General features: G+C 48.2%; 1 protein-coding gene across 1 annotated transcript in view; it reads left to right on the top strand.

Moving 5' to 3' along the window:
- RABL6 (RAB, member RAS oncogene family like 6) overlaps positions 1 to 13,106 on the top strand; it is a 61,115-nt gene that overhangs the window by 32,409 nt on the left and 15,600 nt on the right. The window contains exons 9-10 of the mRNA XM_074161276.1: positions 7,110 to 7,468; positions 9,666 to 9,831. Coding sequence (XP_074017377.1) covers positions 7,110 to 7,468; positions 9,666 to 9,831 — 525 coding nt within the window. The remainder of the gene's footprint in view (positions 1 to 7,109; positions 7,469 to 9,665; positions 9,832 to 13,106) is intronic.

The raw sequence follows: 13,106 nt of genomic DNA, 5'->3' as shown, positions 1-13,106 counted from the left end.
TTTTTTATAGAAAGGTCTTTAAATTATCCCTGAGTGCTTCCTGGCTTGAGCCACTGATCCCAAAAGAAAAGATCAGGCCATGTCATGTCTGAGTACTTTGACCACACTGACTAAAATAGAGTGCTATTTCAGGATTTTTGAGGCTTTTCTCTGCACCCCAGGTAGAAGTAAAGAGTCTGTCTGTTCCAGCAGCACCTCTCTGAAGCAGATAAGCTGCAAAGGGGTTACTTCAACCCCAGAGCTGAAAAGCGTACTCTTCATACATTCATTTTTTATCCCTGCAGGAGCGTTTCAGGCTTGAGTCCTTTAGCCAAAGTCCCTATTTAAAGAAATAACCACGCTCATGCGGCAGGGAACTCAGGTTTGGGTAAAGTTCTGATTCTTAGTAAATAGTGTAGGCTGAAGAACAGAGAATCTGTGCACATGGCGACTGTGCGTGGTGGGAATTAGAGCTTGCAGTTGTGAGGCGGGTCTGCAATGGGGCTTTCTGTCAGGGCTTGGGAAGGTCCTTCCATCCATCCTTGTCATGTGCCCATCGTTTTGGGATGTTTAACATGCTACTGCTGTAGATGTCAAAATGAGCACCTGGTGCGTTGTCCTGTGACGCTCACCGTGGTGTATACAGCATCTGTGTTGGTGCAGTGTGACCTGATGGCCCCTGGCAGATATGAAGCCCTTACCTTGATGGCTTCAATTTAGACACAGAGTTCTGCTGTTGGCCAGCATGAAGCGCAGCAAGGGGAGGTGTCCACAGGCCGTGGTGTGGCTGCTGCAGCACCTCCTCCGAGGCAATTCCTGCTCTCCTGCTATAAAATCAGGCCATGGAGCAAGGTGAGGTGACAGTGCTGGGACATCTTGGTTATTTCATTCACCCCCGCGCCCGTCTAGGAGCTGCTCTGGCACAATGACCGATGCTAAATTTGGATCAGTGAGAACAGAAAGAGCACGAGATCTCTTGCTCCTGCTGCAGCTGGGTCGCCGAGGACAGGCCGTCACTGCTCCCAGACGTGGCTCCCCGAGAAGACACGAGGTGGCACACAACGCTGTGCCTCTGCCCTGTGCCAGTGCTGCCTGGGCTCTGCCGCGGTGCCCAGCTCTTCCCCTCCGCTGCCGCTCCTCCTGCTCTGCTGCTTTCCCCGTGGTTTCTCTGATTTTACATTTTTAATGCTGACAAATTTCAGCTCTTTTGGAGTTCCTGAATTCTTACTAAACAAACAGCAATGACTTTTTTTTTTTTTACTCTGTTTAGAATTTTTACTTAATTTGCTCAATTTTTCAATCTTTAATTGTACCCAGCTTATCTTCTGTCACAAAGAAAACTTATGTTCAGCCTGATCCCTCATTGAACGGTACACATGGAGAAATACTTTTTGGGAAATTGTCAAAACTCCTTCTGCATACTAATTTTTTTCAGGAATACACTGCTGGTGGAAACGTTTGCAAAAGTTAATAAGAAGCAGATTTAATGTATGGTTTTCATGAGCTTTTACCTTTGGCTGCATTTTTTCTAGTATTACTCTCTTTTTTCATATGAAAAGACAAAATTTAATTTCAGGGGTTAAGTAGTCAGCTCTCTTTGAATTAACTTTTTTTCCCATCCTAGGGATTAATATAAGTTAGTGAAAAGGAATACTTAAGTTATGCTTTATGAGATATCCCATCTTCTTTCATACTCAGTTTTGAGAAGCTTCAGGAAATTGTCATCTGTGAACCGCTGTGTGGTTGTTTGATTTGTGACTGTAAAGTCCAACTTCTTCACAGGAATTGTTCATAAGAAATTAATTTTCAGATCACTTACTCCTTGCGTTTAAGAGCTCTTACACAAACTGTTAGTCAGACTTGATAGAAATATATTCAAAGCAGATGAACTTCAGATTTTCTGAGACTCTGTATGATCCAAGCTACAACTTGTGCAGAAGAAGGACCTGTCCCAGGTTTGCCTGGTGATGGGGGTCCTTTCCCAGCAGTGCCGTACGACTGTCACCTGCCTTGTCCGGGGACCCTGGGTAGCCAGGTACTTCTGGCTGGGTGGGGAAGACGATGGACCAGCGACTGTGCAAAGGCATTTGCTCTCTCCTGAGGAGGACTCTCCTGGGAGAAATGCTCCCTGCATTAGACAGCTTTATTCACTATGAAGTCATAGATTGGGTTTGGGGGGTTATTTCCTTGTTTGTTTTTTCTGTGTTGACGAATCCCGTGGTGCTGAGTGCCACCAGCAGTGTCTGGCAGGAGGACCTGCTTCCCAAGCTGTTCTCCCAGATCTTCAGCTCTGTTGAAGTGAAGGTCCGGAATCGCACCAGCTAGAGGCTGAATTACCAGTTAAGAAAGTAAAAACACTTTTACTTTCTCTTCCCCTTGCCCCACCTTTATCGTTTCCGCTTGCTGTGAATCACTGTTGCTGTCAGACAGATCAGGAGCCAGAGTGATGGACTTTAGGTCAACTTTTTTTGTGTGGGACTGCATTAAGAATTAATTACAGCTAACCCTATTGTCATTGACTTTGCTAGAGAAGTGGAGAACATGGAGCGTGTCCAGTATGTTGTGGAGGGGGGATAACTGCACCCATTTTGTGTCAAGTGGAAACCTGAGGAGCTCTGGGGAGGGACCGTACTGTCCAAGGCCTGGGCAGCAGGATTCAACCCAGCTTGGCGTCTGCGTGCACATTCAGGGACCTGGGCTTAGGGGGAATAAGGTTCAGTACCTTTAACGAGCCCAAAACAAACGTGGAAATCTAACCCTTAATAACCCCAGTTAAACTGATGTCACACGGCCTATTAATCATCATTTTCACAATTAGTAAAATAACCCAAAGCATTTCTTGCCACATGAAATACATTTGAAAAATTGATCACAGCACGTTAGAACCAGAAGCCCAAAAGCTTCAGGCTGCTCCCATCTTCAATAGTAAATGAACATGAGTGAACTGTGAGGCTAACGAGTCCTTTTGTGCTTTCTTTTGCTTGCTCTGAGAGCAGAGCAACAGGAACCTCAGGCCCTGATGAATTTTTGTTCCCGCAGAGCATGTTCATCTTCAAAATTGCAGAAAAGTCTCCTCTTGCAAGCAGGTCCAACTGAGAGTGAATTATTCAGGGGGGTTGAGGATGAGGACTTGTGACTTGATCTGAAGTGGAAGGACTGAAAGGCAAACAAGGAGCCCAGGTGGGTGAGAGCAGATAGCCCATATGGGCTTGTGTGGCACGTTTGGTTTCTCTAGGTAACAGCCAGAAGCAGCGCACTCGGGTCTCAGCAGGAGTTCAGCTTGTGCGTTAGTAGGACCTGGTCTGCTGCACCTCATGTGGGCATGAGGCTGTTTCTTCCGCAGTAAGATTTTGAGTGAGTCCTTTTGCAAAGGACTGGAAAAATGAGAGAACAAGGAACACAGTGGCCAGATTGTATAGAAGATGAGAAAAAACAGACGCGTGGCAGGTTTGGCCTGGTGCATTCCCAAAACAGCTACACTTGTGCCTCTGCAGAGCGTGTGTAAAGCCAGAGACAGCATTCATGCATTATGTAGTATTTTTGAAGTGTGGAGGATGCTGAGACACCTCCACCCTGGAAATTACTGAGAGCTTGCTGGCAGCGTTTTCATGTATGCTGTTCTTCCACCCACCTCTTCTACGGAAGAAGATATGAATATGAAAGCTCAGCAGAGCTGGTTTATGCAGCCCGTGTAAAACCAGTATCAGACCATCCATATTTCCCCAGTGTCGTGGCACGCAGCATACAGCTTGGCCCATGTGTCTGGCTGGAGATGAGGAAGGTGACATGAAGCACACGTGCCACAGCTCTCCCTGGTGCTATGCTGGGGTAAGAGCCTGTGTTGTGCTGTCCCCAAATAACCATTGTGTCTTTCTCCTAAAAATAACTTGTTCTTATGCCCTTCACATAATGTAGGTGAGCAAGGCACAGGAGCAGGTGCAGGAGATGCTTGCATGTGTGTTACTCTCCAGGCTGGCTGAGCTGGAGGGAAGGGTGACACTCTTTATACTTCAGTTATGTAGCGTTTTTTCCCTCCAGCTCTTAAAATTCATGTGTTTCTGCAGGAGAAACAGGTGGCAGTCGCAGCCCTCCCTCCCTCTGGAGCTGGCTACTTGCCCAGAACAAAGCAGGTTGTTTCCAAAACAGGCAGCTTTGGCCATACAAAGTATGGTAAATCTTCAGATATCCTGATATTGTAAAGAGTATCCTGTGCTTTGTTGGGTCCAGCTCTAAGTACTCTTTGAGCTTCATATCTGTATCCTAAAATGACTATATGTGTACTTTGTGTGTACCTCACGGAGGATCCTTGTTCCTTAGCCTTCACTGTACAATCATTTTACCCTACCTGAGTCACCCAGTTGCCTTGATGGCAGGACCAGCATCCTGATCAGAGACTTGGAGGTTTGGGGTTCTGTTTTCCTGTTGCGTTGGTGATTTTGGTGCTCACATAAGCAGCCAGAGAGCTCAGGAGCCAGGAGAGCGAGCAGTGCTGGCATCAGTGTCTGGGATGCTGGATGTGGCAGTGACCGAGCTTGCAGCCCTTCCAGCCAAGATCGCTGTTGCTATAAACAGGAGCAGGGGGTGCATGTGGATCAGCTGGGATTAATCTCTCCACAGTTGGGAGGCAGGAGTCTTTAACCCTGAGCAGGCTTGGGAGGAGGAGGGATGAGTGCCACAAAGCAGAGCCATTCAGCCTTCGGCTCGCCAGGAGCCCTGAGTCAAAGCTCAGAGGGGAGGGATGACAGAATTTAGCACTCAGTGCTGCTGGCATGGATCTGCGGAGCCACGCTTCCTGTGCAGGCAAGTCTCGTGGACGGCTTTTCAGGCCATAGCAATTCACATGGCTGTGTGGATTCAGAGCATTCGCTTGGTTGGACAAGGGCTGAATTGCAGGTGCCCTTGGTTTATCTTTCCCTCAGTGCAGATGCCGTGCGTAGTCTGCCTTGAGGGATGCTCGGTGCCATGGACGGTGACCCCCTCCTCAAGAAAGCAGTGATGTGCGACTGCTCGGCCCTGCAGCACAGCGACAGCCATGCGTTGAAAATACACTGTGATATATCTGCAGTGTGTGTGATGCATTGTGTGCCTTCCAAACAAACCCGATGCAGCCTCCACAGAGCTCAGTGCAGGAGTTAAGCTCCTTTATGTTTTCTCTTTGGTGCATGACAGATCGTGCATCATTTTCCATGGAATGTGTTGTCATACAGCTCATCCCAGCTACTGATCCCCTGGGAGGGAGGATGCTGGAATGGATGCTCTGTTGCACACTCTGATCTCTGCGCTGCCGGGAGCTTGTTTGCTGTAGCCAGGCTGCTGGGTGGCAGCACGTCAGCCTTGCCCCACATCCTGCTGGAAGCATCAGTGAGGCTACCACAGCTCGGCACTAATTGAGGTGCTCTGACAGCGGTCCCGGGGGAGAGGCGGTGGACGCTGTGTGACAGCCAGGCTCCTTTTCTGCTCCTGCCAGGCAGCGTTACGGTTGTAGCCTTTAGTCTGATCTTCTGGAATGCATGAGGCGACTCTTTCCCAGCCATTGCCATTCACATGTGGGGAACTTGGAGCAAGAACATGTGTTTCCTAGCCCTTGAGCAGAGGACTATTTCCTTTCTACTGTGGATTTTCTTCCCATTTCTGTTACTCGGGATCATCCAGTTCTTTCTGTATCTTGTCCCTGTCTTCCTGTCTGTTGATGCTGCCTCCCAACTTGCAGCCCCATGAGCATTTCCCCCATCTGTGCCGCTTTGTTGAAATGCTGAAATATATCTCAAGGCTAATCCTTGAGGAACTCTATAAGGAGTTCTCTCCTAGCTAATACCGCTTTTTAGTACTATATCTCCACTTTAGCCAGTTCCTTAGTTAGGAAGGATTCCTGGTTTTCCAATTCTAGTAACAGCTTCCTGGGGATGTTGTTCTGTAGGGCTCCAGACTCTGCTGGTGGCAAAGTGTATTAGTTTGTTCCTTAAAAGTGTATCAGGTTGCTCCTTAAAATAGTAAATTATGTCTCCAAGGGGTTTAGAGTCTTTTAGCCCCTGCTGTTTGCTTTCTGCTTAGCAGTCAATCCAATGAAGGTGTCTGTCTGGCTCCAGTTCCTGGAGGATGAGGTCGTGCTCTGGATGGGAGAGGAGTCTCTGCTCTGACACACTCATTGCCTGGAGCACAGTGAGTCTGTTGTGCAGAAGCAGTTGAACCCAGAGCCTCTGTGCCCTGGGTTCATTAGGCTTAATGAAACAAGAGGCGAGACCAAGACGTGCTAGATTTTGTACATGATACTTCACTGTGGGTGTCCTCTTTATATCTCTCAGACATGTGGCATGTAGCAGATCTTATTTTGAGACCATTTCCTAGCGAAAGCCTGGCTTTCTGTCAGTGTTTCTGTGCATGCAGCTTCTGAAAGGACTGCTATAACCAAACAGGCTGCAGGAGAGGCTGCAGCAGCAGTAGACTTGGTTTCCTTTTCTAAAAGCTGGAGCATTTCACCCTCTGTAGTGGTACAGGCTTTATTTCTAGCCGGGAATCCAGCCAGGACCACAACTCGCTCCAGAGCTTCTGCTGCTTGGCTCTGCTGCCTCCCACGCAGAGGGGGGGGTATGTTGGGGGGCACTGCCTGTGTCTGCGCTGGGCAAGGAGGATAATTGCAGTACGTTCTCTGAGCCCTCTGGGTAGCTCTTTTCTTTTGACGCTCAAGGATTCTCCTTGCAAATCCATTCTTGGCTGAAAGAAGAGGTTTTTATAGCATTTGAGTTTTCTCGAACACTGGTCTCTTCTACAGAATCTAAAAATGCGCCATTCCTGTAGCACTTACTCCCTTAGAGACATATGTCCAAGAACTGACTTGAGGTTGTGTTTCAAGCCCTGGCACGTTGTTGTAGTCAGTCTATCCAGGGAGTTCCCAGCAAATGCAGGTCTCATCCTGCAGTGCTCAGCAAGTTGGGATTCTCCACACCTCGATGCGGATCGGGTGAGTTTAGCTCACAGGGGTGAACCAGATTTATTGTGGCCCAGGGAGTTGCAGCATCACCAAAAGCAGATCTGTGCCCTCCCTCGTAGCCAAAGCAGCCCAGCATCATGTTTAGTGCTCTGTTGAGCACGTTTTCTCCATTCCTTACATTTGCAATTTATCTTCCCTGCAGCTTCCTTGAAATGATGGAAGCCCGAAGTCGAGGACACGCATCACCACTAGCAACTAACGGGCAAAGCCCTTCCTCTGGCTCCCAGTCACCCATCGTACCTCCCAGCTCCACATCGACGGGCAGCTCCAGCCCCGGCACCCCACAGCCACCGCAGCCGCTTTCTACCAGTTCTGCTGTCTCTCCTGAACCCCCCCCATCCTTCTCACCAGTGCCTGCCCCCGAGGCCCAGCAGCCGCACGCGCCCCCGCCAGCTGCAGCCCCCCCAGCGCCACCAGCTGCAGCCCCACCGCCCAAGCGCAGCATCATCTCACGTCTCTTTGGGACGGCTCCCGCGTCAGAGCCCTCTCCTCCCCAGCCAGGTAGGTGCTGGTTGTCACCCGCGGACATTTCTGTATTTTCCTTCCATTTTTTCCCTGCGAGAGGCTGAGCAGACAGGCCCTGTGTGTGTGCAGTGTGTGTCCCAAGGAGAGCTGTGCTGTCACTCTATTTTTCTCCTGATCAGCGTTTTGGTTTGTCTCTGTGCTGAGCTCGGATGGGGACTGTCCCCAGCCAGCTGGATGGTGGCTGCAGCATGCTTCAGGGGGAAGGTACTGAACGTGCAGGGGACGTTAATAAAATATCTGTCACCTTCTTACCAGGAGTACATATGCCTCTTGAATAGCAAGAAAAATAGTTGGAGGAGCTATTTGAAGCTCTGTCTTCACAAGAGTCTGGCAGGTCAAAAGGGCTCCTGTGTGTTAAAGGAGAACAGCAGAGTGCTGGTTTTAAAGGTTATTCAGCCAGAAATGATCACGTAAGTCCGGGCTCTGCAGCGGATTCCCCTCCAGGGAAATATGCTCCTTCAGAGATGGTGGGAGGAGGAAGGCAGCCTGCCTTGGCTTCTTCCTCAGCGCTGGTACACATGGAACAGAGCAGCACTCGGCCCCAACCCCTGCCGGACAGAGGGGCAGGGCGGATACATTGAGCGGTTTGTTGCATGCACTTTTGCTGATCTGGACCTTAATTTGCCTGCCACGTTTGCTCTGTTTGCGAAGCTAACTGGGGCTGCAGAGCTGGCACTGCCTGAAAATCATTAGCATGACATGGTTTGAATCACCCTTTGGAAATACCTTCCCTCTCAAGCTGTCAATCCCTGAAGCTCACAGCGCTTTTGAGACACCCACAGAAAGAAAGGAGGAGGTGCTGGGAACACGGTTTGCAGTTTCAGATGTTGAAATCTTTCAGTTTTAGATCAGCACACAATGTTCTGCATCCTGATTCTGTTGCCAGGTATGACACAGTACACCCATTTCAGTTTGTTGGTGGCTCTTCCTACCCACAAGCAAAGAGGAGCAAATGTTAGAAGTCCCTTGTCAATAAAAACCCCTTAGTCGTATTGGTACGTAGAAAAAAGACATGGTCTACTACCAGTGTTACACTCTTCGGGTTTTGGGTTTTTTTTCTTTCTCTTCTTTTTTCTTAAATCTATCACTTAGCTTGAGAACTGTTTTAGGCTTGTGGCCTGCAGTCCTGGTCTCTCAAGAGTGCTTTTTAGGAGGGCTGCAAAAAATGGCTAGAAAAAGCTGATCTATGAGTGTGATTAAGTTTGTGTAGCGTTACAAGGGTCTGCACCTCTGCTGGAACGTACCTAGGAACTAGCTAATTGGAAAGCAGATGAAAAATCACTGTCACAATGTAATACTTGTTTTTTTATGGGAGCTGCTATTTAAGCTTTCCCTTGAAGTCTTGCAGTAGTAATTCTTTTGGCTGTTTTTTTTCTTACACTGACGCTATTCTATGGCATTAGTAATAGCGTTATTTGTATGCAAAAATGATCTGAAAGCTGTACTAGTAGAGCAAAATCTAGAAAAAATATATACAGATCTTGTTCAGCCAAAAGAAAAGAGCCTAGATGTGAAGTGCAGTCCTGGTAGAAGAAAAAGATTGAATACTGCAAATTCTGAAAAGGCTAATTGCGTTAGGCTTCTTAGTTATGCTAATTTCATGAGATTTCATCCTGATACCTTGAGGATGGGTAATGGTGTCTCTACAGTAAGCTATAGTAAAGCAAGTCTCTATTCGCAGTAGCTCTTGAGCTTTTGGTTACACGGGGCATCTAAAAGCACAGTGTTAAAAATCCAGCCTTTGACAGTTAGAGTTGAAAAGGGAAGAGGAGGTGAGTGTGTGAGCTGAACAGTTGGGAAGAGGTAAGCGAATAATGAAGGGACATCTCACAGGAGGGTGCGCACAGCGTGGGTGTGACGTCCGGCTGTGGTACAGTCAGTCGCAGTGTTCACTGTGGAGCCGTCAGCTACACGCCAGAGAGTTCCCAGGCTATTTGAGGGCCCCGGTCAGCCTGGTGTGTTTTAAACCACAGCGGCCGATGTGGTGTGAACGCCTTCCTGCAGGATTCTGGGCAGGTTTGAGTATCCTGGGCATAACGTTCCTCTTCCCTTGCTGCAGCCAAGGTCCTGCTTGGTGGCTGCTGCCACCCTGGGCACGATCGATCTGTAAAAAGCAAATTTCTGTCTTGCTTGTGGTGAACCCTGTGTTTTACAACTACTGCTGCTAATGCAGATCCTGCTGCTGCCTCTCCACCTTCCCACCCTGAAGCCCCTGCAAAAGTACAGAGCGTGGAGGACTTCGTTCCTGATGACAGCCTGGACCACAGCTTTCTAGAAGACTCGGCCCCGCAGAAGGACAAAGGGAAACAGCAGACTAAACACCGTGTCAATAGTGAAAGGTAGGGACGGGAGGATGGAGGGAGGGTGAGGCAGGGACATCTCTGGATGTGCAGTCTGAGTGGTGACTTGGGCCTGGCTGACCTCTTGCAGCTGTTCCAAAAGTGATGGCAGAGCGGTTAGCTCCCCTGAGCCTCTCTGGCTGTGGAAGAGTCAGTCGTAGCGTTCTCTGTCTCCCGTGTAACGATACACACTGCTCCCTGGGAGCCAGGAACAGCGGTAAAAGCTAGTTATCACCTTCCTGGTTTTGCTATCTTGCTTTCATGCTCAGTGTTAATCCACTGGGTTGCTTTGGGTCAGGGAAGGATTTCCTTTCTGGCCAAATGTTCTGAAACATTTGAGATATTTTCCTTCTGGAACACAGTGCACTTTGCAGGGATACTGTGTTTTGCCTAATGACTGCTTTCCCGCTGCAGAGGCCCGGAGCGTGGCCAAGGTCCTTTGTGGCCTGGTACTACCATTCCTGAGGCATTATAAAGGGGTTTGTGTTTGTTGAGGACACCTGGGGGCACTCCATGGCTCGATGGAATTCTGGAAGGAAGGATGGAGAGGGTCATGCTGCCTTAGGAGTGCCATTGAACGCTTGCCTGCAGGTTCCACAAAAGTCTTAGGGGGTGCTTTTCTTTTTCTCTGTCCATTTCAAATATTCCTTCCCAGCATTTTCTCTCTAAATTGGAGAGATACAGATTTGATAGGTGGACTGTTTGGTGAATAAGGAATAAGGAATTGGTTGAATGGTCACATGCAGAGAGTAGTTGTCAATGGCTCAATGTCCGGATGGAGATCAGTGATGAGTGGTGTCCCTCAGCAGTCAACACTGGGGCCAGAACTGTTTAATATCTTCATCAATGTTGTCAAGCCACATTTGCAGACTGTGTGGTCAAGGGCCACAGCACATTTGCAGATGACAGCAAGCTGAGTGGAGCGGTTGACGTGCCTGAGGGAGAGGATGCCATCCAGAGGGACCTGGACAGGCTGGAGAAGTGGGTCTGTTTGAACTTCATGAGGTTCAACAAGGTCAAGTGCAGGGTCCTGCACCTGGGTCGGGGCAACCTCTGGTATCAGCACAGGCTGGGGATGGAGACCTTATTGCAGCCTTTCAGTACATAATGGGGGCTTATAAGAAAGATGGGGACAAACTTTTCAGCAGGGCCTATTGAGAGAGGACAAGGAGTAATGGTTTTAAATTAAAAGAGGGATGATTTAGACTAGATATAGGGAAGAAATTTTTCACTATGAGGGTGAAAACCCTGGCCCAGGTTGCCCAGAGAGGTGGCAGATGCCCTATCCCTGGAAACATTCCAGGCCAGGTTGGATGGGGCTCTGAGCAAACTGATCTAGTTGAAGATGTCCCTGCTCATGGCAGAAGCTTGGACGAGATGGCCTTTAAAGTCCCTTCCAACCCAAACTGTTCTGTGATTCTCTGATTCTGTCCTCCGAATGGCAGAGAGCTTTGCTGATGCTGTAGGCTGAATTTTAATTTTTTTTTTCTTTTTTTTTCTTTTCCTGGCTTTGATGTTTTTAAACCAAAAAAAAAGGAAAAGGGATTATGTGTACTGAGCTGCTCAGACAAGAGGATGTGCAGCAAGCTGGCTCAAAGCAGATTGTCACTTAAGAGATGACCTGAGCATTCTCCCAGGCTCTGCATCCCTCTGCTTAGGATAGTCCTTGCCTACTGGCTCTTGTCATCAACACTGGATTAACCAGAGAGTAATTAAATGCTGATACAGCTCATCTGTGAATGTGGTAGATTCTGCATCTTTTGACATCTTTGTCTTGATTCAGCGTTCTCCAGTTCAACCACAACAACTTGAAATCAATGCTGTGTGTGAGGCTCGATGCCTGTCTGATGCAGGTCAGCCTGAATCATCATCCCTTGTGATGGCAGAACACAGGGATGTTTTATTAAAAAAAAAAAAAAAAAAAAAAAAGTAAAAAAGTGGTGATTGCTAGAAGCAAGCTGGCCTGCAGGGTGTCTTGCTTGTGGCTGTGGCTGAGCTGGGATCTTTCTGTGTTTAACAAGGCAATGTCAGGAGAGCCAAGACTGGCCAGGGTCCTGGGGTGCTCTTTAGCTACAGTTCTTGCCATGGGTAAGAGGCTGGATGTTTAACTCTTCTCCAGGACCGCAGTCATTGGAAGCAAATAGGCATTAAACCATACAAAAAGCCAAACATCTCACACAGTGGTGCAAGAGCCCTGCTCCTTGGTTGTAGAGTTGTCATGTTCTCAGCTGCTGTGTTTCCTTTCTGCGCTTTGTCCCCGGTCTTGGGAGCCTTCCAGTGCGTGTGAGCGGGTGGGGAGAGGAAAAGAGACACCTTTGGGCTTTCACAGAGCACAGAGAGGATGCTTGTTCACAGCTTCATCCTTTGATGGCAGTGGTAGCCATCTGCAGTTAGAACAGCTCTGTTTCCCTAGGAGAAGACCTTGCAGTGTATCCCTGTGAATTCAGACGCTCGTTATTTCTCTGCAGCTTGGCATCCGTGTCTCGCACTGGTTTCTTTTGTAGTTCACACAGTTTTCTCAGTGGTCTGGCAATTTTACCTTCTGTTTCTTTCCAAAAAGGACCTGTCCCAACAAGCCAGATGTGCTGAAATTCAGAGATGTAGATGTGTTTCTGACCATCTCCTGCAATAATTGATTTCCTTCAGGCTGCCATTTACAATCCCACGATGCCCAGGAGCAACATAAGACTCCTGTAAGCACTGTCCCTAATCATCAGCTTCTACTGTAGTGAGTAGGTTGTTGTAGTTACAACAAAATCTACTGCTGCAGAAGTTTGTTTTTGACCTAAAGAACACAAAAGTTATCCTGTGAAACCACTCAAACCTAATGGAGATTTTATTGGTTTTAAAAAATGAAATACTGGAAGCTGTTTCCCTCTTGCATCTGAAAAAAGCCTGAGAACGTACTAGAGAAACGTGTACAGCTCTCCTGAACGTTTTATTGGAGTGTTACCCTTATGCAGCTTGCCAGCATTTCTTCTGGGTGTGCTGTAACCTGGTATAAGTTCCGAAACTGAAGAGCCATTGAAGATGTGGCAGAAGAATGAGCTGTGTGTTGAGAATTTGTGAAGTTACTTCTCTTACCCAAATCAGAGGGATTTCCTGGCTGTGCGTAAGCAAGGCTCTTGCAGTTTGCTCATGTGAGAACGCCTTAGTGCACAGTGCATTTCCCGTGTGATGCAGAGAGTTATATTCACAGAATCATCGAATACTTGAGGTTGGAGGACACCTCTGGAGGTCATCTGGTCCAACCTCCCTGCTCAGCCAGGGCCACC

This window comes from Numenius arquata, chromosome 19, assembly GCF_964106895.1.
Source record: "Numenius arquata chromosome 19, bNumArq3.hap1.1, whole genome shotgun sequence".
NCBI classification, from domain to species: domain Eukaryota; kingdom Metazoa; phylum Chordata; class Aves; order Charadriiformes; family Scolopacidae; genus Numenius; species Numenius arquata.
Note: the sequence above shows the minus strand (reverse complement) of the source record. Positions and strands in the feature narration are given on the sequence as shown.